The sequence below is a fragment of the Dichotomopilus funicola genome, assembly GCF_033296635.1.
Source record: "Dichotomopilus funicola strain CBS 141.50 unplaced genomic scaffold C8A04scaffold_40, whole genome shotgun sequence".
Classification (NCBI taxonomy): domain Eukaryota; kingdom Fungi; phylum Ascomycota; class Sordariomycetes; order Sordariales; family Chaetomiaceae; genus Dichotomopilus; species Dichotomopilus funicola.
The window spans coordinates 73806-98727 of NW_026944061.1; the positions used below are offsets into that span (position 1 = coordinate 73806).

The 24922-nt window shown below is 56.8% G+C and overlaps 6 protein-coding genes across 6 annotated transcripts; 3 read left to right on the forward strand and 3 right to left on the reverse strand.

The window, feature by feature from the left end:
• Positions 1-397: 397 nt before the first annotated feature.
• Positions 398-1402, forward strand: C8A04DRAFT_29540 (uncharacterized protein; the record flags this gene model as incomplete). The annotated part of the gene is made up of 1 exon (XM_062781046.1): positions 398-1402. The coding sequence occupies one exon, from the start codon at positions 398-400 to the stop codon at positions 1400-1402; it is 1005 nt and encodes a 334-aa protein (XP_062636145.1).
• Positions 1403-2446: 1044 nt separating this feature from the next.
• C8A04DRAFT_12942 (uncharacterized protein) lies at positions 2447-8383 on the reverse strand (the record flags this gene model as incomplete). Its single annotated transcript, XM_062777524.1, has 4 exons — positions 2447-2586; positions 2713-4932; positions 4987-6208; positions 6266-8383. The coding sequence occupies 4 exons, from the start codon at positions 8381-8383 to the stop codon at positions 2447-2449; spliced, it is 5700 nt and encodes a 1899-aa protein (XP_062636146.1).
• A 1186-nt stretch (positions 8384-9569) lies between these two features.
• C8A04DRAFT_12921 (uncharacterized protein) lies at positions 9570-13196 on the forward strand (the record flags this gene model as incomplete). The annotated part of the gene is made up of 2 exons (XM_062777513.1): positions 9570-10274; positions 10332-13196. The coding sequence occupies 2 exons, from the start codon at positions 9570-9572 to the stop codon at positions 13194-13196; spliced, it is 3570 nt and encodes a 1189-aa protein (XP_062636147.1).
• A 3505-nt stretch (positions 13197-16701) lies between these two features.
• On the forward strand, positions 16702-20887 carry C8A04DRAFT_12962 (uncharacterized protein; the record flags this gene model as incomplete). Its single annotated transcript, XM_062777533.1, has 3 exons — positions 16702-16828; positions 16862-18845; positions 18922-20887. The coding sequence occupies 3 exons, from the start codon at positions 16702-16704 to the stop codon at positions 20885-20887; spliced, it is 4077 nt and encodes a 1358-aa protein (XP_062636148.1).
• Positions 20888-21651: 764 nt separating this feature from the next.
• On the reverse strand, positions 21652-22566 carry C8A04DRAFT_12904 (ClpP/crotonase-like domain-containing protein; the record flags this gene model as incomplete). Its single annotated transcript, XM_062777504.1, has 2 exons — positions 21652-22147; positions 22250-22566. 2 exons carry the CDS (start codon positions 22564-22566, stop codon positions 21652-21654), a joined length of 813 nt encoding a protein of 270 aa, XP_062636149.1.
• Positions 22567-23419: 853 nt separating this feature from the next.
• Positions 23420-24746, reverse strand: C8A04DRAFT_12928 (autophagy-related protein 27; the record flags this gene model as incomplete). Its single annotated transcript, XM_062777517.1, has 3 exons — positions 23420-23615; positions 23707-24319; positions 24437-24746. 3 exons carry the CDS (start codon positions 24744-24746, stop codon positions 23420-23422), a joined length of 1119 nt encoding a protein of 372 aa, XP_062636150.1.
• Between the last annotated feature and the right edge of the window lie 176 nt (positions 24747-24922).

Genomic DNA, 24922 nt, shown 5'->3' on the forward strand with positions numbered 1-24922 from the left:
AGTTGAAAGGCGACTTCTTCCTCACAAAGAAACAGGGCAGTTAACTACCTATAAAAACCTACAAGCCCGCTGTGTCACGAGATCCCACAGGCCATCATCTCCAGCAGCAAGCCCCAGCAATCAGTTGCCCGCCTGCAACAGCAAACAACGTCACCACGCCGTCAACTTGCGCCTGAGGTTTCCCTCTGTATCGTGTGTACCTATATTAACCTGTGCGCCCAACATTTGCCGCCCGACCGCTTTCCCTCGGGCGCCCTCAAGTTCCTCAGAGAAAGAACGAAATCCACAAACGGGAGAGAAAGAGCATCAAATCAAACCATCAAAGGGATCGCATAGTTCCAAAATCGAAAACCTCGCCATCACACAGAGTCAGAACATTCGACCCACTTATCCTGCCATGTCTCTCTTTGGGTCTCTTCGGGACAAGGTGTCCAGGAAGAGCCGCTCGCGCTCAGTCAGCCCGAGCCCGTCGTTCTCAGCAACCGGCCCGGAAATCAAGCCGAGCACCGTCAATGAACCTCCCCCACCGCCCTACACACCTGTCGCGAGTTCCTCGAGTGCAGTGGCACCCCCAATTATCACGGTAAACGCAGCACGCGAGGCTTCTCCCGCCCGCTCGTTTGCCTCAGCCAGCTCAGATCGAAGCGTCACCTCGGCCGAGGACCCCTACGCTTTCCTATCGACGTTTGACACCATCTTCCTCATCGACGACAGCAGCTCCATACAGGGCTCCCGATGGGCAGAAGTCCAAGCCCTTCTCTCTTCCATCTCCCCGATCTGTACCGCACACGACAGCAATGGAATCGACATCTACTTCCTGAACGCGAAGAATACCCATTTGCATCGCTACAGTCATAACGAGCACGGCGCTAAAGGCTACTGCAACATCACCACGCCCAGCCAAGTTACAGAGATTTTCAGCGAAGTACAGCCTCGCGGTGCCACGCCGATTGGCAAGCGTCTGTCCGATATTCTATGGCCGTACGTCCGCGAGTTTGAGCGCAGTGCGGCGCTCCCCGGTAATACCCCAGAAGACAGCGGTGTCAAGCCCGTCAACATGATCGTCATCACAGACGGCACGCCTACCGATGATCCGGAATCGATTATCATCTCTGTGGCGAAGAAACTGGACGCGCTAGAAGCGCCACCGCACCAGCTAGGGATTCAGTTCTTCCAGGTTGGCAATGACCCGCGCGCGGCGGAATACCTGCGGGATTTGGACGACGGGTTGGCTGAGCAGGCCAATGTGCGAGATATGGTGGATACTGCCACATGGGAGAGCTCAGGCCGGCGGGCACTGTCAGCGGAAGCCATTCTCAAGGTCGTTCTCGGTGCAGTGGTCAAGAGGCTGGATCGCCGGGCTGTGGATGGGTCGAGGCGGGGCGGGCGTTTGGCGGCATAATGGTGTTTTCTTGCCTTTAATCAGCTTCTTTTTCTGTCTTAACCATTAATCTTGCTGCTTCTTCTTCTGGTTTAGCGTGTTGGGGGCATCTTGATTTTGGGGTCATGAACGGTAGTCGTTTGCTCATGGGGATATTTTGGTGACTTCAAACTCTGGGGAAAGATGGAGATTGATATACATTAAAAATCTGGCGGGACGTTACCGAATTTCGCCCCTTGTGCGCAAATTTAGAGCTAAATCATAGTTTTAATACAGCCTGATAAACCCAAGAACTCGACTCTTGTGACTGATAGGCTGGCATGTCTGGACGTCGGACGTCGGTAAGCATGTTGACATCTTACTAGCCATAAAGCCACGGAGAAATGCAAAAAAAGGATATGAAATAATTACCACAACCATCGCTGGCCGGCCCATTGTTGTTTCCTATGTCCCTGCTCAAGATCGAGATCATTTACGTATTTCATTCCTCCTACAGGAAGAGACAGGGGACATCGTAACTGGCCCATGAAAGAAGTCAACCGTCAAAATGCAATAACCCTTTATAATGCAATGCAATGCATTATGTGAATGAAAATTATGGATGGACGAATGGTACATATTATCATAACTCATGACCCTGACCCTGTACCCTGTAGAACAGCCCGTCATGCTATGTAGACAGGAGAAAAAACAAACAAACACACCGCAACACCACCTACACCACCCACACTACCCGACAAACACCAAGGTATACCATACGATGGAATGAATGCTTTCAAACCATACACCAACCAACCAACCAACAAAAACAGAACTTGAAAAAAGTCAAACAACCCAAGCAGCCCAACAAACAGACCGGGCCACGGAAAATCTGGTTAAAATACATCCCCGCTTGCAAATACAGACCCACTAACCTGAACCCAACCCAACCCAAGGCAACTCAAGGCAGGCAAGGCACCTTACTCCATTCACCACTTATGATACAACCCATATCAACACCTAACAATCCAAGGGAGGGCCTGGCTTGACCTGACCTAGCCAAGCAAAGGCAAAGCCAAGAAGACATCACGCAAAACTGTCCTCAGCCGGCCATCGCCCACTCCTGTTCGCCGTCGCAGCTGCCGCTGCCATTGCTGGAGGGGATGTCGGCGGGGTGTTGTTCTCATCTTTCTCAACCGTATCCTCTTTCTCTGTCTTTTTCATCTCTTCCTCGCCCTGCTGACCCTGCTCATTTTGATCAATCTCAGTCTTCTCCCGCCGAACCATCAACCCCTTCTCCGTCATGGCCAGACACACCGCGTCCACACCCCCATCCACAGCCCCATCTACACCACTCCCCATAACCATCCCACTCTCAATCCTCTTACTTTTTGCCCCCTTCTTCCCCTTTGTTAATTTCTTCCCAAAGTCCAACCCATCCAACCTCCTCACGCGCGCACACTTTTTCCCCACCATCGTCTCATACAACCGTCTCCGCATCCGCGTGTCCATGTCCAATCGGGCGCAGTACCGTGCGTCGCGGTCGGCGTCTTGCGAGGGGAGGGTAAACATTTCGCTTCCTTCTGCTTCTCCTTGTGCGCTGCCGCTGACATCACCTACGCTGATAATATCACGGTTTTGTTGATGGGTTTCTGGGGCGGTGTTATTGTTGGGTTCGGCTGTGTTGCTGTTGTTGCTGTTGCTGCCAGTTCTGACGATAACCTGCACAGGCGCATAAAACCCCTGCGTGAGCGGATTATCCCGTAGATCCAACGCCACCAAGCACGACGTAGACGAGCCATTTCCATCCGCGCTGAGCATATCCGCCAGCGGACCCAGCACCCTGCCCGGATCAGCCAGCCGGTTGCCAGCAACGAGCAAGCGCTTCAGCCGCGGCACGGCGCGTAGCGGCGTCAGGTCAGTCAGCGCGTTCATGTTGAGGTTGAGCACGCGCAGATTGGGCAAGGCGAGCCCCACGTCTTCGGGCAGTGCGGACAAGCCGCAGTTGGCGAGTTCTAGCAGCTGGAGGTTGAGCAGGTCGACGCGGGGCGCAAATGATTCGAGGAGGTTGCCGGAGAGGTAGAGCTTGCGGACCTCGTAGGCGCGGGCTAGGAGGTGCGGGAGGTCCAGCGGGAGGGTGCCGTGCTGTTCGCGCAGGGAGAGGGAGTCGATGCGGCGGGCGCGGGAGAAGCCGGCGATTTGCACGAGGGCGTTGCGGTCAGCGTGGAGGAGGCGAAGGTGAGTTAGGGCGCGGACGTTGAGGGTGGTTAGGTGGTTATCGTCGAGGCGGAGATAGCGCAGAGGGGAAACCGGCGCGTTGTTGTCGTCGCCGTGCTGGTAATCCACAGAGAAAGAAGTGAGTTGGTTGCCGTCAAGGTTGAGCGAGGTGAGCGCGGCGAGCTGTTCGACGTGGGCGACCGAGCGAATCTGGTTATTGCGCAGGTCGAGGTCGGTCAGCTGATGCAGCGTGTTGCCGTCAAAGTCGACTTGCTCGATGAGGTTTCCGCGCACGCGCAGGGTCTGCAGGCCCTTGTGGAACTTGATGCCGTCGAGGCTCGTGATCTGGTTGTTGTCGGCGCGCAGGCTGCGCAGGTGCACCAGATTCTTGAACACGGCCAGACTCTCGAGCCCGTTGTTGGACACGTCGATGTACTGCAGGTTCATCAGGTGCGTCCAGGCCGTCAGGCTCGACAGCTGGTTGTGCGCGGCGCGCAGGTGCAGGATCGACGATGGGATGCCGCCAAGATTCCTGATCTTGTTCTTGGACACATCCAGGCTCTCCAGCTGGCCGCAGTATTCGTCGAGGGCATGCAGCGCGCTCAGGCCCTTGTCGCGCAGCTCCAGCTCGCGCATGTCCTCCCAGTGCGGCTCGAACGGCTCGACTTCGGCCAGCTTGTCGACCAGCTCGCGGATGCTCATCGAGACCACCTGCTTCGAAGGATCGCCCGTGACGAGCCGGTGGTTGCCCACCACGTAGCTAGCTTCGAAGGGTAGTGTCTCTTCGGGGCGGTGCATGGTGAACTCGGAGAGCGGGCTAAGAGAGAGCGTGCCGACGTACTGGCTGATGATGGGCGCGGCGTCGATACCAGGGATGGGGCAGGTGGGCTCCTGGCCCGGAGTCGCAACCAAGAACCGGAGACTATCCTGCTGCTGGCTGCTGCCGGTGCTATCCTCGCGGTTGACCATGCTATAGTCACCCAGCAGACTGAGTTCCATGCCCGACGTGGCCTCCGCTGGTTTGGCGGATCCAGGGGCAGAAGGGTCCTCGTCGCGTTCGTCGATTCTCGACACGGGCCGCGCCATTGCCGACTTGCCTCTAACAGAAAGATAGCGTTGCGGGCCGCGCGAGTTGTTGCCGATGGAGACCGCCCTCCGGCCGCCTCTCGCGTGTGTCGTCGGGTCGCGGGCCTCATTGCCCGCGGCCAAGCCTTCCTCGGCCAGCATTTTCTCGATACTGGTGGCGTCCTGGATGACCGATGCGAGGGGAGACGAGAAACTGATGGTGAGTCGCCGATGTTCCTTGTCGCGGCCTTGGTCGGCGTCAAACTCATGGTCGACGCTGAAAAGCTCGTCTTGTGGGCGCTGTTGTTGGCGTTGCAGATGCTGTTGCTGCTCAACAAACTCACCCGGATGATAGTTAGGATGAACCGTTGTATCCGTGGCAGCCGCGGTGGCCGCATCAAGGGCAGCCCTTGTCAGAGAACCCACTCGCTGGGCCTTTGTCGGGCTGATCTGCGGAAGACCACCAGCACTTGCGAGACGGGCCTGGAGCGCAGCCGTGGCAGCCTCCTGCTTCCCCGCTAGGAGCAGGTTCTGCATCTCCTTGGTGACATCGACCGAGAGGTCGGGGATCCCGGCAAACGGGTCGTCCTCGCTCAGGACGGACTGGGAGAAACTCTCCTTGGACTCGCCAGACCCCTTGCGCTTGACCCACATGTTCCGTTGGCGATCGAGAATCATGTTCCCGACCTGGTCCGGAATCAGGTGGCACACGCTTTCGGGCATGATGGTTTTCCGGGCGTCTGAGTTTCTAGACGATCGAGACGAGCCGGATGATGCTCGCGAGGAACGAGTTGGGATGGATCGGTCCGTGCCCTGCGTGTCGTGGAAGCCAAAGCCAGCTGATCCATGCGACGGGACACGGTGGTCGTTAAAGCCTTGACCAACTGAAGGGTCTTCCTCCTCTCTCCAGTCCGGGTTCCGGGAGATCCGGATGTTCGGGGGGTCGCTGATGATTTCGGCCTGTGACTCGGACATCCGGCTTTGGTGGTCGGCCCAGTCCTCAACAGCCTGCGCCCGCGCTGCGGCCATGACCTCTGCACCGAGTCGCGCCGAGCGCACGGATGACGGGGGAATGAAGTCACCCATGTCGCTGGCCTCCTCGTATTTCTTGAGCTGCTCTGCCAGCACTGGGTCTTCCTGCTTCGTCGACTTGCGTGTTAGCGGTGGCCGTCCTTCGCGACTAGGCGGTCGTGAAAAAGGTTCCTGAGTCGACTCTTCATATGACCCGGACCCTTCAAGCACCGGTGAGATCTGGGCCTTCTCTTCGTCCGACTCTTCGACGCTTGTCAACCCGCTCGCAAGGCCGGCCTTGTTGCGAATCATGGCCATGATCTTGTTGGCCTCGTTGATAAAGTCCTCCGTCTTGATCGAAGGTTTGCGGCTCGTCTGGACCGCTGCGCCGACTGGGTGTGCCATTGGTTGCCCGTGTCGGCTCGTGCGAAGAGGCGACCTTTGGCTCTGCCTGAAGGGATGCTGCTCGCGTTGGACTGACGATCGCTGGCTCGGTGTCGGTGTCCGTGGTCGTACTGATTGGCGTAATTCAGGTACTACACCGTCTTCATCGTACTCATCATCCTCGTCGTACCCCTCGAACTCCTCTCCCTCTTCCTCCTGACCGTCGACACTGTGCGCATCTTGCCGGAACCTACCCAAGCCCGACCGGACCGGCGGCCGCGAGAACGGGGCCGAATCACCGGCCACCGAAGGGGGAAAGTCGTCTGCCCCATATGAGATATCTGACTTGTGCAGGGTTCGCCGCCGCTTCGGGGTGGGATCTTTCGATGGCGATGTGCGTGGGCGCTTGATCTCAGGCCCAGACACGTCCCGGCGTCCACCAGGCGGTGACAGCTCAAAGTATCCGGGGAACGAGACACGGGGCCCGCGTCGAGAGGCGTGGGAGGGCGTGGACTTCCGCCTCCGGTTTACTACAAGGTCTGGTGTCTCGGCGGGCGAAGAGTTGTGGGTGAGGTCAAATATGGGCGCGTGCGACGGTAGCATGGACTCTTCATCCGGTTCGCGGTTTTCCTTGTCGCCATCGAGCTCGGTCGCGTCGTGGGTGATGTGGGAGAACTCGTCGTTGAACTCGTACCCGTCAAGTTCCCCGGCACCAAACCGGTTGGCATAGACGGAAGAGTAGTCGTCGTGTTCCTGTGGTGGGGGTAATGGTGGCCGCGTCCGAATCCCACCTTCTACCTGCGTCCGGCTTTCGTCCACCGCGATCGAGAAGAACATGTCACCTGGGGCTGCATCACCGTGCTCTTGGCTTAGTCTCCGGAGGAGGGTCTCGCTGGTGAAATTATCGTAGGGATGGAAGAGCTTGAAGGGACTGTCTGGGCCAAGGTGAACGGTTGGCAGGCGCTTCTCTGGGCTGGGTTCGGGCGCTCGCGGCAAGTCCGGACTGTCGGCAGGGAACTGCTCAGGCGGGTCCCATTTCTCCCCCCTGACGCTTGGGAACTGCTTGGGGGTGCTCGCCTGCAGAGACTCCTCCGGGTTCAGCTCGGAGCTGTCGTTGAGCGCAGAGCTTAGCATATGGTGGCGAAACGATCCTTCCTCAGATCGACTGCCCCGTTGAAAGTTGACAAACCCCTCGAGTTTTGCGTAGTCTGGTGTGTTCCCCTGATTCTGCGATCCCGTGCTTTTTTGCGTCGCTCCGCCGTCGACATCGACCCCGACGACGTCCTGATTATCGCGTAGTACCGCCAGGCGCTTGTGGAGCTCATCGGGGGGCAGGTCGGCCACGGGACCGAACACTGTTGCGCCGTTGCTAGCCTGTCGCCGCTCGAGAATGATGGGGCTGAAGTCTTCGTTGCGGATGTCACTCCGGCCACTGACCTTGCGTGACTCGCCGTCACCCGACAACATCGAGTGATTTGTATGATGTGTGAGGTGCGTGTGGTTTGTGTGATGTGAAGGCGGGTATGAGCCGAGCTCGGATGCCCTGCTCGCGTCGGCGGCGTCCTCGGTGCGGCGGTACTGCATTCCCATCGATGCCCGCGTTGGATGTTGGCGCGTTGGTGCCCCTTGCTGCGATTCGCTCGCGTGTATCTCGACGGTCGATGGGTCGCGGCTCAAGGGAGATGGGCTGTCGGGCACGGCGGTGCGCCCTTCGGAATCGTGTTCGTGGTAAGAGGACCCAATGTGTCCCTCTCGTGACGGCTCGTTTGTTGATGGTGGGGGCTTAAAGATGTTTTCCAGCCCTGTGCCAGCAGAAGTAAATAGGTCCTTTTGTTCCCCGTACGAAAGGTCCCCGTACACTAGGCGGCGCTTCCATTCAGGTGTGTCACCCCCTTTGGATTGCGTGGTGCCTGTCGACTTGCGGAGGAACTTTTTGTGAACGACGGAATTCGTCGTCGAGACAGAAGCAGAGCGACACGCGTGGCAATCGCGGCCGTCGCGGCCGTTGGGACTTAGTTCTTGTGAGAGTTTGGAAGGGGTGCGACGGGAGAGGGCAGCCAGTCGCTCATTGATGCTCCGCTCGCCAAGTACCTTGCTATTCCCAACGCTGCCACTGCCGCTGGCATTTGCGCTGAGAACCAACTTGTTTCCGTTCTTGTCGACGACGACGTTTTGGAATTTCCGGGCGTGTGGGCTGAGCCGTGGAATCCTGCTAGGAGTCTGGGGTTTGGGGAGTTTTGGGTCCGGGGATGCCGCTGCGGAGCCTTCCGGAGCGAAGGACGCGTCCGGCGACCCGGGCTGTGACACCCAGTCCTCAGACAGGGAGTCTAGCCAAGCGTGTGACATGGTGTGTGGAAAGTGATGTCGAAAATGTCGTCAAGTTGTCGAGGAAGGCGGCGGCGCTGTGTTTAGGCCGTCATTAAGCCGAGTATCCCCGAGTGGGCGATGTACTGTGGTTCGTGTACACAATATCCGCGTATTGTGGGATTTGCGATGCGACCGTTTGAGTCTGTTTGGCGGGGTTTGGTCGGGAATGGGTGAAATATTGGGGTTTGTTGGGGTCTGCGGAGTTGCCCGCGCGACTCACAAAATAAGGCCGTAATTATTATTTACTCCGGCTTGCCGTTGCAAAGGGGTTTGGATGCGACGGCGATTTTGCTAAAGTGAGGAGAGAAAAAAATATGATACTATACCCGTCAACAGGTATTCCCTGTGGGATTGGTTGGCTGGAGTGAGTTATCGTGTTAAGGGGACTAAATGTGCACGCTGTCGACAGCACCTGTCTCGGGGCTCAAGATTGGTCAATCTGCCCTTTTGGGGGGGTGCCCGATCGCGTTGGGCGTAAACAGTTGGGAAGGCGCTGATTGGAGTGTTATTGCCCCATTCGCCATTCCCCCAGCAACCGGCAAAGCATTGACCCCGCTAGCCCACGCAGCGCGCACGGCCTCTGCGAATGACGGGCAGATGTGGACCTGGGCATGTCTGAGAATGAAGCAAAAAAAGAATGGAATCCGTTGAAATGCAAAAAAGACCACCAAGGTTACATAAATCAAAATGAGAAGCCTTTTAATTTGGAAAATGACGGCTTCAGTTTTGTATTTGCAACTTTTAACCAGATTTAGACCTAGGCCTCGGCCCCTTTGTTCCCTCACAGACTCTGAAGGTTGTAAGAGCTTGCATATGGCTCAGCTGACTTCGCGAACGGATTTTAATTGAGAAAACGCGTTTCCGACGCGTTCTGGTCGCGTCCCGCTCCACTTTGTTCAACCCCTTGCAGCGCCCTAGCAACCTGCAGGCACCCTGGCCCGTTCTCCCACGCTAAGCTGCTCAGCTCCTCCAGGGCGCCACAACCGATTGAACAGACAGAAATGTCGGGAATCCGTGTTGCCTCTGTAATCGATAACTACCGGAACACAACCCCCCACTGAACCACCAAACAGCAAACGACCACCTCCCGGAAACCCTCGTCCACCCCCCGCATGACGCCAGGTACCACGCCAATGCAGCAAATCCAGCACCCTCTCCCTTCACCATGAAGCATCGAGCGGGAGCCCCCGACCTGGAATGGCTGCATCCGGAGAACTTCTGCAACGAGCAGCTGTACTGCGAGACGCCCCATCACCCCGACGACGTCCTTTATGAAGGTTCCGATGATGAGACCTACACGAATTCCGAAGAGAGGCGTGCTCGCTACGCAGACCAGGCTCGGCGCTTTCTTAAGGGCCAACCGGTGTTTTTGCTCTCTGCTTCCTTGCGCGGGCCGTTTGATCAGGAATCCGGCTGGGTCAATCCGTGGCGGTCTAAATCGGGAGAGTCGAGGAGCAAACTTACAACGGGAACAAAGCCACCGGTACCAGAGCGAGTCGTAGTTCAAGTCGAAGCGAATGGCATTTCCGAATCGAGTAGTCCCTGCGAAGAAAGGGAGATTGCCGAGACCCAACTTACCCTGCCTCGAACTACCTACGAACCTCCGTTATACCTCGACGACGACGCCCTCTATCGGGTACAACATTGGCGAGACCGAGTTGTCGCGGAAAGTGATGCTCAGGCGGGTTCGGGCCGGGGTTCATCGCAGTCTGCGTCCAATTCGGTGGATTCGAGGAAGGCCACACAGCATACAACCAACAGGACACCGTCTGGTTCGAGGCCAGTTGCTGTGAATAACAGCCAGGAAGTTTCTTCTCTCAACACGCCGGGCGTGGTGGATCAAATGCGGCAGCGGATAGATGCGCAGCGGGTAGAAGAAGTGCATCACAAAATCAATCCAGCCGCCAAATCCAAGACATCGACACAGAGCCAGGACCATAACAGCTCCGAGTTATCACCACCTCCCAGTGACCTAGAGGATCCACACGCCCTCTCTCCGCATGCCGTCCGCATCTACGGGCAGCTCGCCCTCTCAGCGCAGATCGACGCTGTAGATACTACGAGTTTCGAGAACACGCCGGTAGAAACCCCCAGCCGAAGGAGGACCATCTTTGAGGAACGGTTTCAGGAAGAAGAAAACGTCACCCCAGCGCCTGCTCTTGCGCTTGAAGCCGTATCGTCCGCGCTCGTCAAGACGGAGGCAAGCGAGAGAGCCGACGGGAGCTTCTGTTACCAAACAAAGGGCGTCGGACGGAAGGGGGCTGCTCGGCGCAAGAGCAAGCTTGTTGGCTCTCCGAAAGCGCCGACCGAAGCGACGGACAGCGGGGAGCCCGAACCTCAGGCCCCCCCAGAGCGAGCGGGTGGTGATGTTCTTGGATTGGGTCCCAACGTAGGAACTGTTGCCGACAAGCCGTTCATTAAAACTGAAGATGTTCCGGACGACGAAGCTGCGACGGCAACGCCACATCCGGCTACCAATCCACAGCCCGAGTCCGAAAGCGCGGCGACATCGAATAGCGGCACTTCTGAACAATGCCAAGTCCAGATCAAAGTCGAATTCGATGACAGCACGCAATCGTCGTTGCCAATTGATGGCCCCACGCTGGTCCCCTCGCAGTCGCCCTCCCACTCAGATTACGACAGCGTGCCCAGCTTCGGGCACTTCTCGGTTGAGAAGCACTCGCAGGAAATGATCTCGGATACGATCGATTTCCCCAGAAGGTTGCTGTGGCCCAAGTCGCGACGTAGTCAAGACCAAAGCCCAGCTACACTGTTTGGTCGAGAACGACTGCACACCCCGGCATCGCTTCGGTCTGGGCCCAGCACGCGCGACTCTCGCGCAGCCTCGTCTGATTACTCTCCAGTACCGGAAGCGACTGTACATGAGTCCGCAAGTAATAATGAAACTGGGGTTCAGACAGAACAAAGGGATGGCCATGTCAATGAGGCTGTGTCTGAGATGGAAGCTGGGCCAGCCAGCGCGCCAACAACGGATATCAAAACAGAAGACCAGATCGTTCAGGAGGATATGCAAGAGCCGGGACTCCCGCAAGTGGAACTGCATCCTGCGTCTGATGAAGAAGGTGACGCAATGAACTCACAACCTCCAGCCTCTTGCCCGCAGCCACAGACCCAAAGCCCGTGGGTACAAGATGATAGGCCAGTGCGTCCCAACTCACAAGGCGACCACCATCATTCTCATCATTCTCATCATCATCATCATCATCATCATCACCATCACCCTCATCTTCAATCATCTCCAAAACCAATCCAGAGTCCCTGGGTCAAAATGGTGGATGTCGTGCCTGACGTCTCAGGTACTGTGGCACAGCTTCCCAACTCGTCGTCTCACTCGCACCCCGCCGCTGCGACACCCTCCCTCACGTCTGCCCAGAACCTTCAAACAACGACGATGTTACAAAGCCCCTGGGCTCGAGGCGATTTGCAGATGCAGCTCCCGGACGTCCGGCTGTTTAACCCCCTCTCTTCACCTGCCAACACTCACGTGTTACCGGCGACTGACCCCTCGCTGCCACGCTCTCCCGTGCTACCCACCCTCAGAGATGGTAGCAACAACAACGATGCAGAGGTGGCTAATTCCCAGCTATATCCCCTCCCTCCCTCCACGCCAGAAACCAAGCAATCTAGTCTCCCGACTCCAGATGTCACTCTCTCCGTGAAATCCTTCAAGAACTTCATGACGCCCTCCCCACAACGACCCCCGGCGGCCAAACGCCGTCGCATCTTGACCGACGCAGATGGCGCTCTCCCAAGCACCCAGGCCCTAGTCGATGCCGCCATCTCCAACCCCTGGATCCGGCCGCCCACCGAGGCCAGGCCACCAAAACGGCAACGATCACAACACAGACAGTCATCCCAAGCTGCACGCCCACGCAAGCGCGTCTCTTGGGGTCCCCTTCCCGGCGAGGAAGACAACGAAGACGAGGGGAACCAAACTCCCGACGACCCAGAGCCCATACCCGCACCCGCACCCACATCCACAACCAACCCTCCCTCCTCCTTCTCCTCCTCGTCAAGAAAACGCAAACTCAACCCCTCCACCCCGCATTCTCACGCTCACGCTCATGATCATCCACGACGAGCCCGCCCAACCTCCCCACCGCCCAGCATCCTCTCCAGCTCTAGCCTCCCTAGCACCAACCAAAAATTCGGCAAGCACTTCGCTGCCGTCGCCGGGCGGAGAGTGGGTTCCACGCCTCTCTTACAGAGGACGCCTGCTGCCGCGACGGCTGAGATGTTGATGAGACGGGGGGTTGTAGCCAGCAAGAGTTTACTACCGAGCGGCTCGCAGCAGACGTGTGGGAGCCCGGCTGTGGACGCGATGGCGGAGGCGTTTTTGAGGGCGGAGCGGGTTGGTGGAGGGGGGGATGGGGATGAGAATGCGAGTGAGGGGGTCTCTGCTTCTGCGTTGGGTGTTTTGGGAACGGAAACTGGAGGAGGAGGGGAGCAAGCCGTTACCGATAACGAGAGAGGAGGACAAGGCGATCACGAAGAGGGATATGACGATGACGACGAGCAGGAGGAGGGCAACAACACCCAGGATGAGGACGAAGGAACCACCGAACCCGAACCCGAACCCGAAGCCATCGACGAAGTCAGCGCAGTCATGGAAAATCTCGACGATTTCCTTGGCGGGAACTGGGACTTGGACGCTGATCTAGCCCAGGCAAAGGCCGAGCAGGGTCGGAATCAGAATCAGGCACAGGCTGGTAGCAGCAGTCAAGGGGGTGGTGGGTTGTCCGGGCTGATGGATGTTGGGGTTTGGGATTGAGTTTGACCGTTGTGAGCTGGATAGTAGTTTCACTCGCCGAGAGGAACGGCTACATTGGGGTCTGGTGTGGGTTGTTCTTTGGACGGTTTACTTTTTTTTCCCTCATCATTATATACCCCCGCATGCATGGGATGGTGTTTCAAAACGTTTGGCTTTTTATATTAGTTAGTAGTACACGCAGCGCTTAAGGCCTGCTATAGCTAGGAGCTGACAAACAGGTCTGTCGGTTGAATGGCCGAGTGTGAGGCAGGATAGATATCCTTAGGAAGGGCTTGCCAATATCAAGTGTTGCCTGAGTAAAAAGTTAATTCTTTTTAAGGGCTGTTCATTCACTTTTCTCACAGCTCATAGAAACGTCTAATCCCATATTTCACCTGACTCTTGATAAGAGCCACACTACAGGCCCACCACCGTCCATCCCAGAAGCTGGATTTATTGCTTACCGTGTTGAATTTGATGATGCTTTGAGGTCTTGCGTTTGTTTCTGACTACATGACTAAACGAGCCCCTGACCGGGAAATCCCAGCCCTGTCATAGAACGCTTGTCCACTCACCGAGCGATGGAGTCAATAATCGCCGATCGCATCGCCGGCCCATACTATGGGACGTTGCCCGGCTAGGTTCCCCGGAATTGCGGTGAACGTTTCGATTACCTATAAGACGGCGGGCATCAGGCACGATGAAGGCCAGGCTGCAAGTTCAAGAAGGAACACACGTGCCTTATTTCCATCCCCGGGTAAGGAGGCCGCCGACACGATATTGGATTTCGGGAGCTCCGCCGAGGAGAGGATCATATCCCCGGAATTAGGCCTTCTGCCCACGCGTCCTTGATAGGGTGGCCCATCGCCGTAAGGCCAGACGACGTGTCACGGCATCGCAAGCGGCACACATGGGCCAGCCATTGGCTATCCTGGATCTGGCGGCTTGGGCGGGGTGTCTGAGGAACCCGAGAACCTCACTTCATGAGCTAGGTGCAGTCTGCGGTGTAACGTCTGCCACGGTCGATGACAGTTTGATGGGAGACCGCGGAAGCTCGGGAAAGTCCAAGTGGCCTTGAGGAGACACGACTGTCATTTTCTCGAGTTAGCCCGTCAGATAGTAATTGGATAGACCGTGCTTCTGTCACCGCAGGGGGAGGGGCTGGAGAAGACGAAGGGTTTTTGCCCTGATCCTCGCCCACGACAATGTTTGTCTCTCCATCAACTGTGGCCCCGGTATCCAGCCATATCTCGGCTGGTGAGGGTGCTTCACCCGGACGAAGGGCAACAGAGATCTGCTCCCGAATTCTTGATAGACCCCCGGTTTCGACCATCCGTGATCCCGAGTGGAAGGCATCTGCGCTTGGAGCGGCCCGTGACCTTGATAGAGTAGTATGAAGTGGCGTCTGAAAGAGGCAAATGGCAGTCGCCTTTCCTTGGTCCATCATGATACAAGGAACGAAACCGGTGAATATGAGCCCGAATGGGCTTGTGCGCAACGGCTCTGATGAGATAGAAGCGGCAGACTAGGCACTGTGCGGACAACAGGACCTCAAGATTCGCAACGGTGATCGATTGTGGTTTGTGGACCTGCGCAAGCTGCGCCAGACTGCTGGAAGGGGAATTAGGATGTCGAGTGCAAGACCGCTGAGGGCACGTTTTTAACTGATTGGTCTTGGAGAGCTCGGCTCCATGGCGATGCAGGGAATGAGCTGCCGGGCCCTCGGCCCTCCGCATTCGGCATGAGGTCAGAAACAAGAGGAACCCCTTGTTCTCACCAAAGCGAAGGGGTCAGCGGGGAGGAGAAACGCAGTCGGTCGTGCTTGATCCCCTTGGATCACGGACGGCGCGCTGCGACGTGCCGTGCCGCAGGAAAGGGGTCCGCCACTCGTCGAAGCGTTGTTTGTTAACTTCCGTGTCGAATACCGCACTGGGCTCGATTTTGTTATCTTTGAGAATATTATAACCTCGGAAAACGTTGTTAGGCTGTGTGGTCTTGGTGGTCAATCAGAGTCTTGGATCCTCAATCGGCGCCCAAGCACTGCCCATGCGATTGAACGCTCCGATTGCCTAGACCGCCCCATCTGGCCGGTGTGCGCAATTCGTCGCTTGGCGGGGCTCGGCGCGACGGCATCTTTGGCGATATCTCTTGTCGGCTTGGCGAAGTCTGCGTGTGGAAGTTGTGATGCCCAATGGGAACGCCTGGGCGATGCCCGTTCGGCACCAAAACACCCGTCATGCCCCGGGGCAGCACAACGTGATCTCGGAGGAAGATTTTGTTGCGTAACAGCCTGCGAGGGTGGTCAATCCGAATCGATGCAGGACAGCAGGGTGGCTCTTTTTAATCTGTGGACAAAGGAGTGAGCTGCCGTCTTTCCTCGAGGAGCGACATCTTGGCTCGGTGCCATTTTAAATTGTGCCTCGACTTATCATTCGTCAGTGCCCAAATTGGTCGACTCAGAAGTTCTTGGGAGAGCAAACAGAGGCTGGTCGAAGCCGCGGAGAGTCCAATGCTTGCGGCGATCTCTGGAACCTCGCTTTCAAGTTCCCCGTCCACCATGCTACTGCAAGGCTTGGCCTCTCGTCAAAGTCCGTTGACGAATGATGAACGACGAACGTCCACAGTGGCTCTTGGGGCTGCATGAATCTAAACCGTTCTCATTATCGGGCCTTGACAAGCTTTCGCGGTTGAGGGTGATCTCGAATCGAAAGACACTACGAAGTACACGTACGTAGTACACACTTGTACTATGTATGTACATACATTTTTAATCTAGAAAAGACAAATTGAGAAATCGAATCATCTCAGCCATTGCTATTCACTCCCAGCTCTTCTGGAGGCGAGGCCGTCAAGGTGCGCCTTCCTGAATTCCACCAGGTGACATGGCCTCATGATTCCACTTCAGCGGGGTGGTTCTTGCCACAATGCACTTTGGCAACGACAAGTGCTTCCATCAATCTCCATCAATCCATCCAGCGGGCGAGCTCAGCGGGTCTTCCCCAGCCCGCCAAGGGCAGATCGTCCAATGGCCAGGGCCTGGCCCCACCACAACCGGAATCGCTGCTGGTGCGGCCCCTTGCGTCAGAGCTTGCCAAGGACAAGGAACTCATCAGCACACTGCACCGCTTTTTCTATTCCCTCCCATCCTTATCTTTTGCTTTCCCCTTTCCCTTCCAGCTCCAGCAGTGCCTGACGAAGACGGAATCCCCTCTCGAGACCCAATCAAGCATCCACGCTTTTTGGATGCGCTGGTTCGGTCGATTTGGAGTACCCAGGCGTGGCAACTGGCACTCGCACTGACTAATAACTTCCATACTCGTACTTTGGCGGGAAACAAGGGGCAAGAGCAAGCACACTGTGTAGCCAATTGAACAGACACGGTCCATTTTCTCGAAAACAACCCGTCAATCGCTGTTCTTCGCTCGATCTCCGAAAAACACCCCCCCTTCCCCCAACACACCACACACACCACCACCACGACCCTCCATCTGCGCGCAACCCCCATGCGCTGCCTGATGCTCTACTCATGTCAAACCCTCCTCTGGCCCCCGAAAATGCCGCAGCCGCAGGCGCCGCAGCGGTGAGTCCCGCCCAGATCGCGGGTACAAGCGATTCGGCGCTTGTTGCGCAGTCGCAAACGCCACCGCTACCCAGTGCTCTCCCCACGATAGCAGAACCAGAACCAGAACCCGAATCTAGACTGCTGCTCGGGCCCGCACCAGCCCTCAACGATCAAGGGCCCGTCTCTTCGGTACCACCACCATTACCATTACCACCATCGTCATTCCCACAACCAACCCCTACCGAACAGCAAGACACGCCTGGCACTGCTCCCCTGGCCGCTCAAGCCAACGGGACTCCTGCCGTGGCCCACGCTGCTGATCCCGTTAATAAACATGCCCGGGGTCCTGCCGTGCTGCAAAGGCCCCACGGCCCTTCCTTGCTGACCCAGGCTCTTGCAACAGCTCGTGGCATTCCCAAACAGACCCTCGCCGACTCGTCGCACCCCCATAAATCGCACCCCTCGACCACCATTATTTCCGAACACTCGTCTGATCCTACCTCAGACAAACTCGATCAAGATCCTGACAGCCGAGAGCCTCGCAATGGCATTCATCCCCAGACCGATGGCGGCGACCCCTTGACCCGACGACTCTCACCTCGCAAGACGACCATGCCTTCCTCCACAGCTACGTCCACCGCCACCATCACGACCATGGTGGCCGCTCCCATCTACGGCGGGCTCGATCTCGGCGAGGTCAACTCAATGATTAATGGTCACCGCGAATTCCTTACAAAGAACAAGGGAAACGCCGGCCCACCCCCGGAGACACCAGAACGGGAACGGACGGTTCGATGGAATGATCTGTCCAATGATACATTTGGAGTTGATCGTCACCATTCTGCCTCCGCACGCGCTACTGATGTGTTGGCCACATCACCTGACGGCGTTGACGACGCGGGTGGTATAACGGACGGCCGCCCCCCGTCCAGACCTTGGAAGACGGAACATCGGGTCTCGATAGGCCCCGAGAAAGCATGGTCGATCGGATCGGCTGATTCGTCAAATGGCCAAGACGGACAAGTAGAAAAGTCCATCTCAGAAGTTCTCGCTGGAGTCGAACACAACAACCGCAGCAGGAAGGCCAGCCATAGCCTTCGCTTCTTCAAAGAAGGGCTTCCGGAAGAAAAAGGGAAGCGGAAAGATCAGCGCAACGTACAGCCCACCCGGGAGAAGTCGCCATCTCGGGAGGAAACGCTCGTTGGCATCGAGGAACCATCCGTCACAAAAGTGGAAGCGGTAGAGGCCCGTCCAGTGGAGGAGGTCGCGTCAATTCCCGAACGACGGGACCGGGCCTGGTCCCATCCGGCGCGGACAGCCGAGAGCGGGTTTGTCCAAGCTTCGCCCGAAGATTACTTTGCGACGGATCACGGCGAACCAGACGCCAGTGATGCTGACACACAGATAGCAGTCGCTGGTGAGAAGGAAGGCGAGCCAGTGCAGCAGGCAGAGGGCGAGTCAATGGACAAGAGTGGGCAACCAGAGCCGCGGCGCATCTCCAACCTCAGTGTCGGTGCTGAGGAGAGTACTGAAGAAGGCGAGGAGTCGGGGGAAGAAAAGATTTCGTCGGCTGTGTTCCTGCCACACCAAACCGCGGGGGAGTCCCCTGAACATTCGCCGTTACCCGGTCTTCCGCAGCGGGTTGTGCCGACCAGGAGACACTCGCGCAACAGTGAGTTTCAGTCTTGGCTTGTCAAGGCTGACGAGCCAGAGGTGGATGGCGGCAAGCAAGAAAGCCCCGAGGTAAAGCTGAAGAGCGATGTTGGACCGGAAGCTGCCGAGTATTCCAGAGTAGCCCCAGAGGTAGTCACCAGGCAGGTTGAAGAATCCGCCCCTACTGCACAACGTGAACCTGCTGTTCCCTCCGCTCGCCTGTCTCGTCCGGTCTCGCACTACAATGAGGATGCTGTCGTCCACGAACCTCAACCGACTCCAGAGCCGCCGCTGGACGCTATCGAGTTGATCCCTTACAAGCATCAAGTCGGTGGTCATACCACACTGTGGAGGTTTTCTCGCCGTGCTGTCTGCAAGCAGCTAAACAACCGTGAAAACGAGTTTTACGAAAAGATTGAAAAATATCACCGCGATCTGCTGGCTTTCCTGCCTAGGTATGTTCATGTCCATGTCCATTCCGTTGTCCCGTTTGGCGTCTCGTTCATATTGCTAATGGTTTTTCGATTTCAGGTACATTGGAGTGTTGAATGTAACCTTCCAAAAACAGCCGCGTCGCAAGTCGACCATGAGGAAAGACGATGCGGCCGCGTTAGAGCGGTCCCGCACTGCCCTGAAAGATATGCAAAAGGGGACCGGGCAAGGCGAGCAAAGTCAACCACCATCGCAACCACCAACCCCTGGAGCACCTCGAGTGATCAGCCAGTCAATTAAGCAGTCTTCCGGCCAAATCCCGACGGTAACTTTTGTTGATAACCAGCACATTTTGCCACGGAGTCTCCTTCAGCCGACCGTCAGTTATCCTAGCCATCTCGTGCGCTTTAGGAGTGCGTCCGCGTCGATGCAGGGAACGATGCGCGCTGCGGAGAACGACGGGCACGCTGTGGACAAGCGATTAGATGCATCTCGCCCGAGCCTGCAGGAACGCCATGCTAACAGCTGGGGTGCTACGACGGTCAACAAGAAACTGCGCAACGAAGTATTCAATGATGCATTCCTCAAACAACCGATCGCGATCCACAAGCATCGCAAGGGCCACCAGCGAATGGCGCGGAGAACGCTCCAGCAGTCACTGCGGTCGTCTGGCTCCGACCCGACTCTGATAGAGACGACCGAGAAACGGTCGCAATCGGCCGGGCCCGCGCGGGCGCCACCCAGCCTCCTTGCCAGCTCTCACGCTCACAGCCAGAGCGATATTGGCGAGGCATCAGGGTACCGCCGAGACGACAGGGATGGCGAGGACAGCCCGAAGGACGTGACCGGGACTAGTGCTCCCGAGCCCGAGATTCTGGGAGACAACTCGCCTGCCCAAAAGAAGAAGCGCCGCTACTCCGGCACCGGTCTGCGTAGGAAGCCGAAGGATGTCCAGGATAGCCGAGGTGATTTGCAGTATTTTGAAGAGGCGGGAGATGTGAGCTTCAAGGGCGACCGTGGGAACGGAGCAGCCGCTGCTTCCGCCGGGGAGGAGCCTGCGCCAATGGAGGTCTTCCCAGCGTCACCTCACAACGGACCGGTCCGCGGGTATGATGAACCAGCGGAAGAAGATCAAGCCCCTCCCGTTGGTCCTCTTGAGTTCAACAAGATTCCCCGCCCCGTCAACCCGAAGGAGGCCCAAACCCAGCGTGACTCGCGCGTCGAGTACTTCCTCCTTCTCGAGGACCTCACAGCCGGGATGAAGCGGCCATGCATCATGGATCTTAAAATGGGAACGCGGCAGTACGGAGTAGACGCCAATGCAAAGAAGCAAAAGTCACAGCAAGGCAAGTGCGCCAAAACGACGTCCCGCGACCTTGGGGTGCGCGTCTGCGGCCTGCAGGTCTGGGACGTAGGCACGCAAAGCTACGAGTTCAAGGACAAATACTACGGGCGCGAGCTGAAGAAGGGCGCCGAGTTCCAGTCGGCGCTTACGCGATTCCTCTACGACGGTGTCGACCCTGCCAGCATCTTGCGTCATATTCCCACCGTGCTGCAGAAACTGGACGAGCTCGAGGTCATCATTGGCCGGTTGAACGGGTACCGCTTCTATGCCGCGAGCTTGCTCATGTTTTACGACGGGGACGTGTCAGTCGATGGTCCTAATGGGAATCATCACAACAACAATGCTAACAACAATACCAACTACTACTCCTACGTCGAAGACTCGACCACCGACTTCGCCACAGACACCGAGGTCGAACCGCCGGCGCGGCGCGGGCGCAAGAATCCTCGCGAAATCGACTTCAAAATGGCGGACTTTGCCAACTGTGTCACAGCGGGCGATTTGTCGGCGCGTGACCGGCCGTGCCCCCCACGGCATCCAGATGAGCCGGATCGTGGGTTTTTGAGGGGACTGCGGAGCCTGCGGAAGTACTTTTTGAGGATCCAAGCGGATACCAGGGCGGAGCTGGGGCTGGCTTGTCTGAGCAGGAATGGGAAGGGTGTCAATGGGGGGGACAGATATGAGGTTGACGAGGAGGATGAAGGGTTTGTGAGTCTATGAGGTGGGAGGGGAACGGCGAATTTGTGTTGGTCGGTGGGTAATTGCTGGTCTTCTCATCATCTATGTCACTACGGCTGGTTGCTTTTTCAACAAACAAGCGGGAATGCTACTCGGACCGGGAGACGGGAGGCAGGCAACACAGGATGGTGGACGATAACGCTCACGACGACCATGATGATCAATCACAGTAATGTGACGATAGCTCGATGAATTGCTGGAGTGGGGGTGGTCGGAGTTACTGTTTTCTCTCTCCTCTCTCAAGTCATGGTCGGATCGGGTTCGGACATAACTCGCATACATACATACCCAGCATGGTCATAGGCGGCGTATCCGTTGACAACAACCATGTTTTTTTCTGTTTCCTTCTTACCATTATTCTTATTACTGTGTCTTTGCGGCTTTTGTTACGAGCAAGTAGTCGATTTGGGGGGGGGGCGGGGGGGGCGCAACGCAAGAGATTGTTTGATGGGATGGATGGGACTGTACGGTTGTTGGTTTCTTGATGGTGTTTCATTAATTCACGCGGTTGGTGGGTGGGATATGCCGCTGGCTGTTTGGGGGTCGGAAGTAGGGATTAGGTAGATAAAACTACAAAACAGGGTTGGGCTTCTTTTTATCGTCTGGCTGAGATTGACCCCGTGTCGTGATTATATTGCCGTTGCTTGCTTTACTATGTGAGAATGAATACTCGGCAGGTATACACTGGTTATTCTTACTACGCTTGGCATCCCATGACTATACCCCATATATTTGCCTTAGATAGTCTACAACTTCGCCTTCAACTCCTCCACCCTCTTCTCCCCCACCTCCCGTCTCTTATCCTCCCCCTCCGCCATCTTCCGATCATCCTCCTCCCCCTTGGCCCACCCCTCCGCACTCAGCAACGCCACACTCTCCCGATACATCTCCGCCTTCAACAACCCATAAATCCCCGTCTTCGCCTTCCCCGTCAACTTCCTCTCCCCCACCAACTTCAACACCTCCTCCAACCCGCCCAACGCATCCACAATGCCCCCCTCCAATGCCGCAGGCCCGCCGAACCGGTGTGCTTCAAGGACGAGGTTGCGGTAGGTTGCTGCGGGGAGTTTGAGCCGGAAGATGCTGGACATGGCGGGTTTGAGGGGCACGCCGAATTCGAGTTCGTTGATGCAGGTGAACCCGCGCGAGGGGTTGGCTACGCGGTAGTCGTGGTGCATGGCGAGCATGAGGCCGCCGGCGAAGGCGTGGCCGGGGAGGAGGGCTATTGTTGGCATGGGGTAGCTACGGCCGGGCGTGTTAGATGAATCTTACTTTGTTCTGTTTGGGAGGGGGCTAAGGGAGGTAATGGATGAGCAAAAGAGTAAAAAAAAAAAAGAGACGTACGTCAAAAACCGATTAAACAACCGATACAGCACCCCCGGGATAAACCCCTCCGTGCTCAACGCATGTTCCAGATCCAAGCCATTCGAGTAAAACTTGGCAATCCCGCTCGTCGTGACCACCACGCCGGGCTTGTACCCGCCAAACTCAAGCAGGTCGAGCGCGTCCAGCAGCGCGGTGCATGACGCCGTTGTGAGTCGGTTGTCCGGGGGCGAGGTGATGGTGAGGAGGTAGACTGCTGGTGTGGGTTCCGTGGCGACGATTTTGCCGCCTGGGTTGGAGTCGAGAGGGGGGATGGGGATCGTGAAGAGGGTGGTCATGGCGGTTATTGTATTGGCGTAGGAAGTGTATTTTGTTTATTTTCACTTTTCTTTTTCTTTGATTAACCAGGTTTATGTTGTGTTGTGATATCCCAATGGCGCCGCACGTACTTGAGATAACTATAGGAATGAACGGGGCCGGGCAAAATGAATGAAGGACGGTGTTGGTGAGATGCCGCGGAATAGAAATTCAATGAAGACGCCGTCTCCGTACCAAGTGCAAGCTGAGAGAGACCCTTGTGAGACGGACGGCAACGCCCGGTGGATCAACCTCGGTTGCATTTGCCCCGGCTTGCACGGTCATCCTGAACCTCCACAGTCCAGCCCCGCCACTTCGGCTACTCATGTCTTGTAAGTAATTCATGGGGAAATACCCATTTCGACCACTCGGGGATTTTAGTTTACTGACTGACCTGTGAATCCGTGCTCCGAAGTCCGTTCCCTTTCTTTGGGATGTTCGCGTTTCTGGATCTGGTATGAACGGCATGTGACAGACGGACAGAACCCACATCTCCGGGTCCGATCTTAGACCCACAGCCAAGCCCGGCAGTGAAGCCGGCTCGCATACATAGTCCGAATACCGAAACGGACCTTAATACTTGAAAAGGAGAAATCATAGGTGATGACCACACTGCTTGTTAGAAAGATACAGGGCAACTACAGTGTTGTGCGCCAAGCACGATCGATGAATCCACGCTGGTATTCCTTGCGAAATCTAATAATACCCAAATATCTACCTGACCTCATCCCCAAACCACAGGAGAATAAATGACACCTATAGTACCAACCATGACCACGTACACCGGAATTGGAATGCCGCAACCCCTACCCCGTCCGTCCCCTTTAAACTCCCTCAAACAGCTGAGTACCCTCCCCGACTGCCCGTGCTCTGCAGTGTGTTGAGCGCCCGACGAATCAAGTCCTTCATCAGGTACGGCGCATCACGTAGCGTGTCGCCGTGCGGGAGCAAGTCCCAGCCGCGCGCCCCGTACCGGTTGTAGTTGAGCCACGAGCCGAAGATGAGGTATGCCGCGATACCAAGGAAGACCCTGTTCGTCTAGCGTTAGCTTACCTGTCTGTGTGTTTGCTTTGTCTGATGATCCAAGTTGGTTGTGAAAGGGGGAAGGGGAAGGGACTTACAGAATGACAAACCAGGTAAAGAACCCCCAGCTCTCGCTCTCCTTGACCGGCTGGTCTACCGCCGTATCGCACACATGCTTGGTGTACCACGTCAGATACAGCGTGTCCAACTCCTTGCCGTCCGCGTCGCGTTCCCGCTTGTATCCGCCCCAGACGAGTGCCGCATCGTCCTTCTTAACCTGCCGCTCTGGCGTACTTGGATCGCTGACCTTATCTCCATCTTTCTTGTTGTCATCTTTCTTCCCATCGTCCTTCTTGCCATCATCCTTTTTCTCATCATCCTTGTCCTCCCGCCGCGCCTTCTCCCCCTTCACCGGCTTATACTTGTCCACACTCTCCCACTCCCCCTCCGCCCCTTCAAGGTCCGGGTTACACCGGAACTCGACCACGGCCCGCTGCGCCCGGTCCTGGTATGTCGCACCACTCTGCAGCGTCAATCGTAGCCCTTCCTTCTTCCCGTCCTTTGGCGCATCATCCTTCCCTTCGCCGTCTGCTGGGAGCCGCTTCGCTTGCCATGTTACGGCCTTGTCGTCGCCTACGACTAGCGGAATCACCTGGTCGATCCCGGTCATTTTATCCTCTTTCCGGTTCCAGCGGTGCTTGATCGCGCAGACTGTCATCATCTCAGTTAGTACAGACACCTAACCCAACCCTGTGAACATACCCCCAGCCCAAAAAGCGCACACCACATAACCCAAAGAGCAAGCACGGAACCAAGAAAAAAACATACCTCTCGTCCCCCCAGGACATCCCTCCCCCTCCCCCTCTCTCTCCAACGCCCTACAAACATCAATAGCATACGTCGTATTATGATACGTCGGCCGCGTATACTCGCCCGTGACGACGACGTGCGGACCGGCAAGCGCCTGGAGATTGTATGTGTGCCCGCCCTCTACTTGGATGTTGTCACATGCTAGTGGCGATGAGGAGTCGTCTGCGAGGGGGGATGCGGGAGTCGTGGCGGCCGTGCTTGCGGTTGGGGTGAGGAGGAGGAGGGAGGTGAGGGTGGCTGGTGTGAGCCAGGTTGGGAAGGGTTTCATGGTGAGGGTTTGTGGGTGGGTTGGGTTGTGTTCGGAGGGTGGTTTGTTGGTCTGGGTCTGGGTCTGGGTTTGCAGCTCGGGGAGGAGAGCGGTTGGGTGCGACGGGACGCGATCGTTTTCTTATCTCGTGTTGTCGTGTCCGTCGTAGACTCTTTCAATAAAAAAAAAAAAAAAGG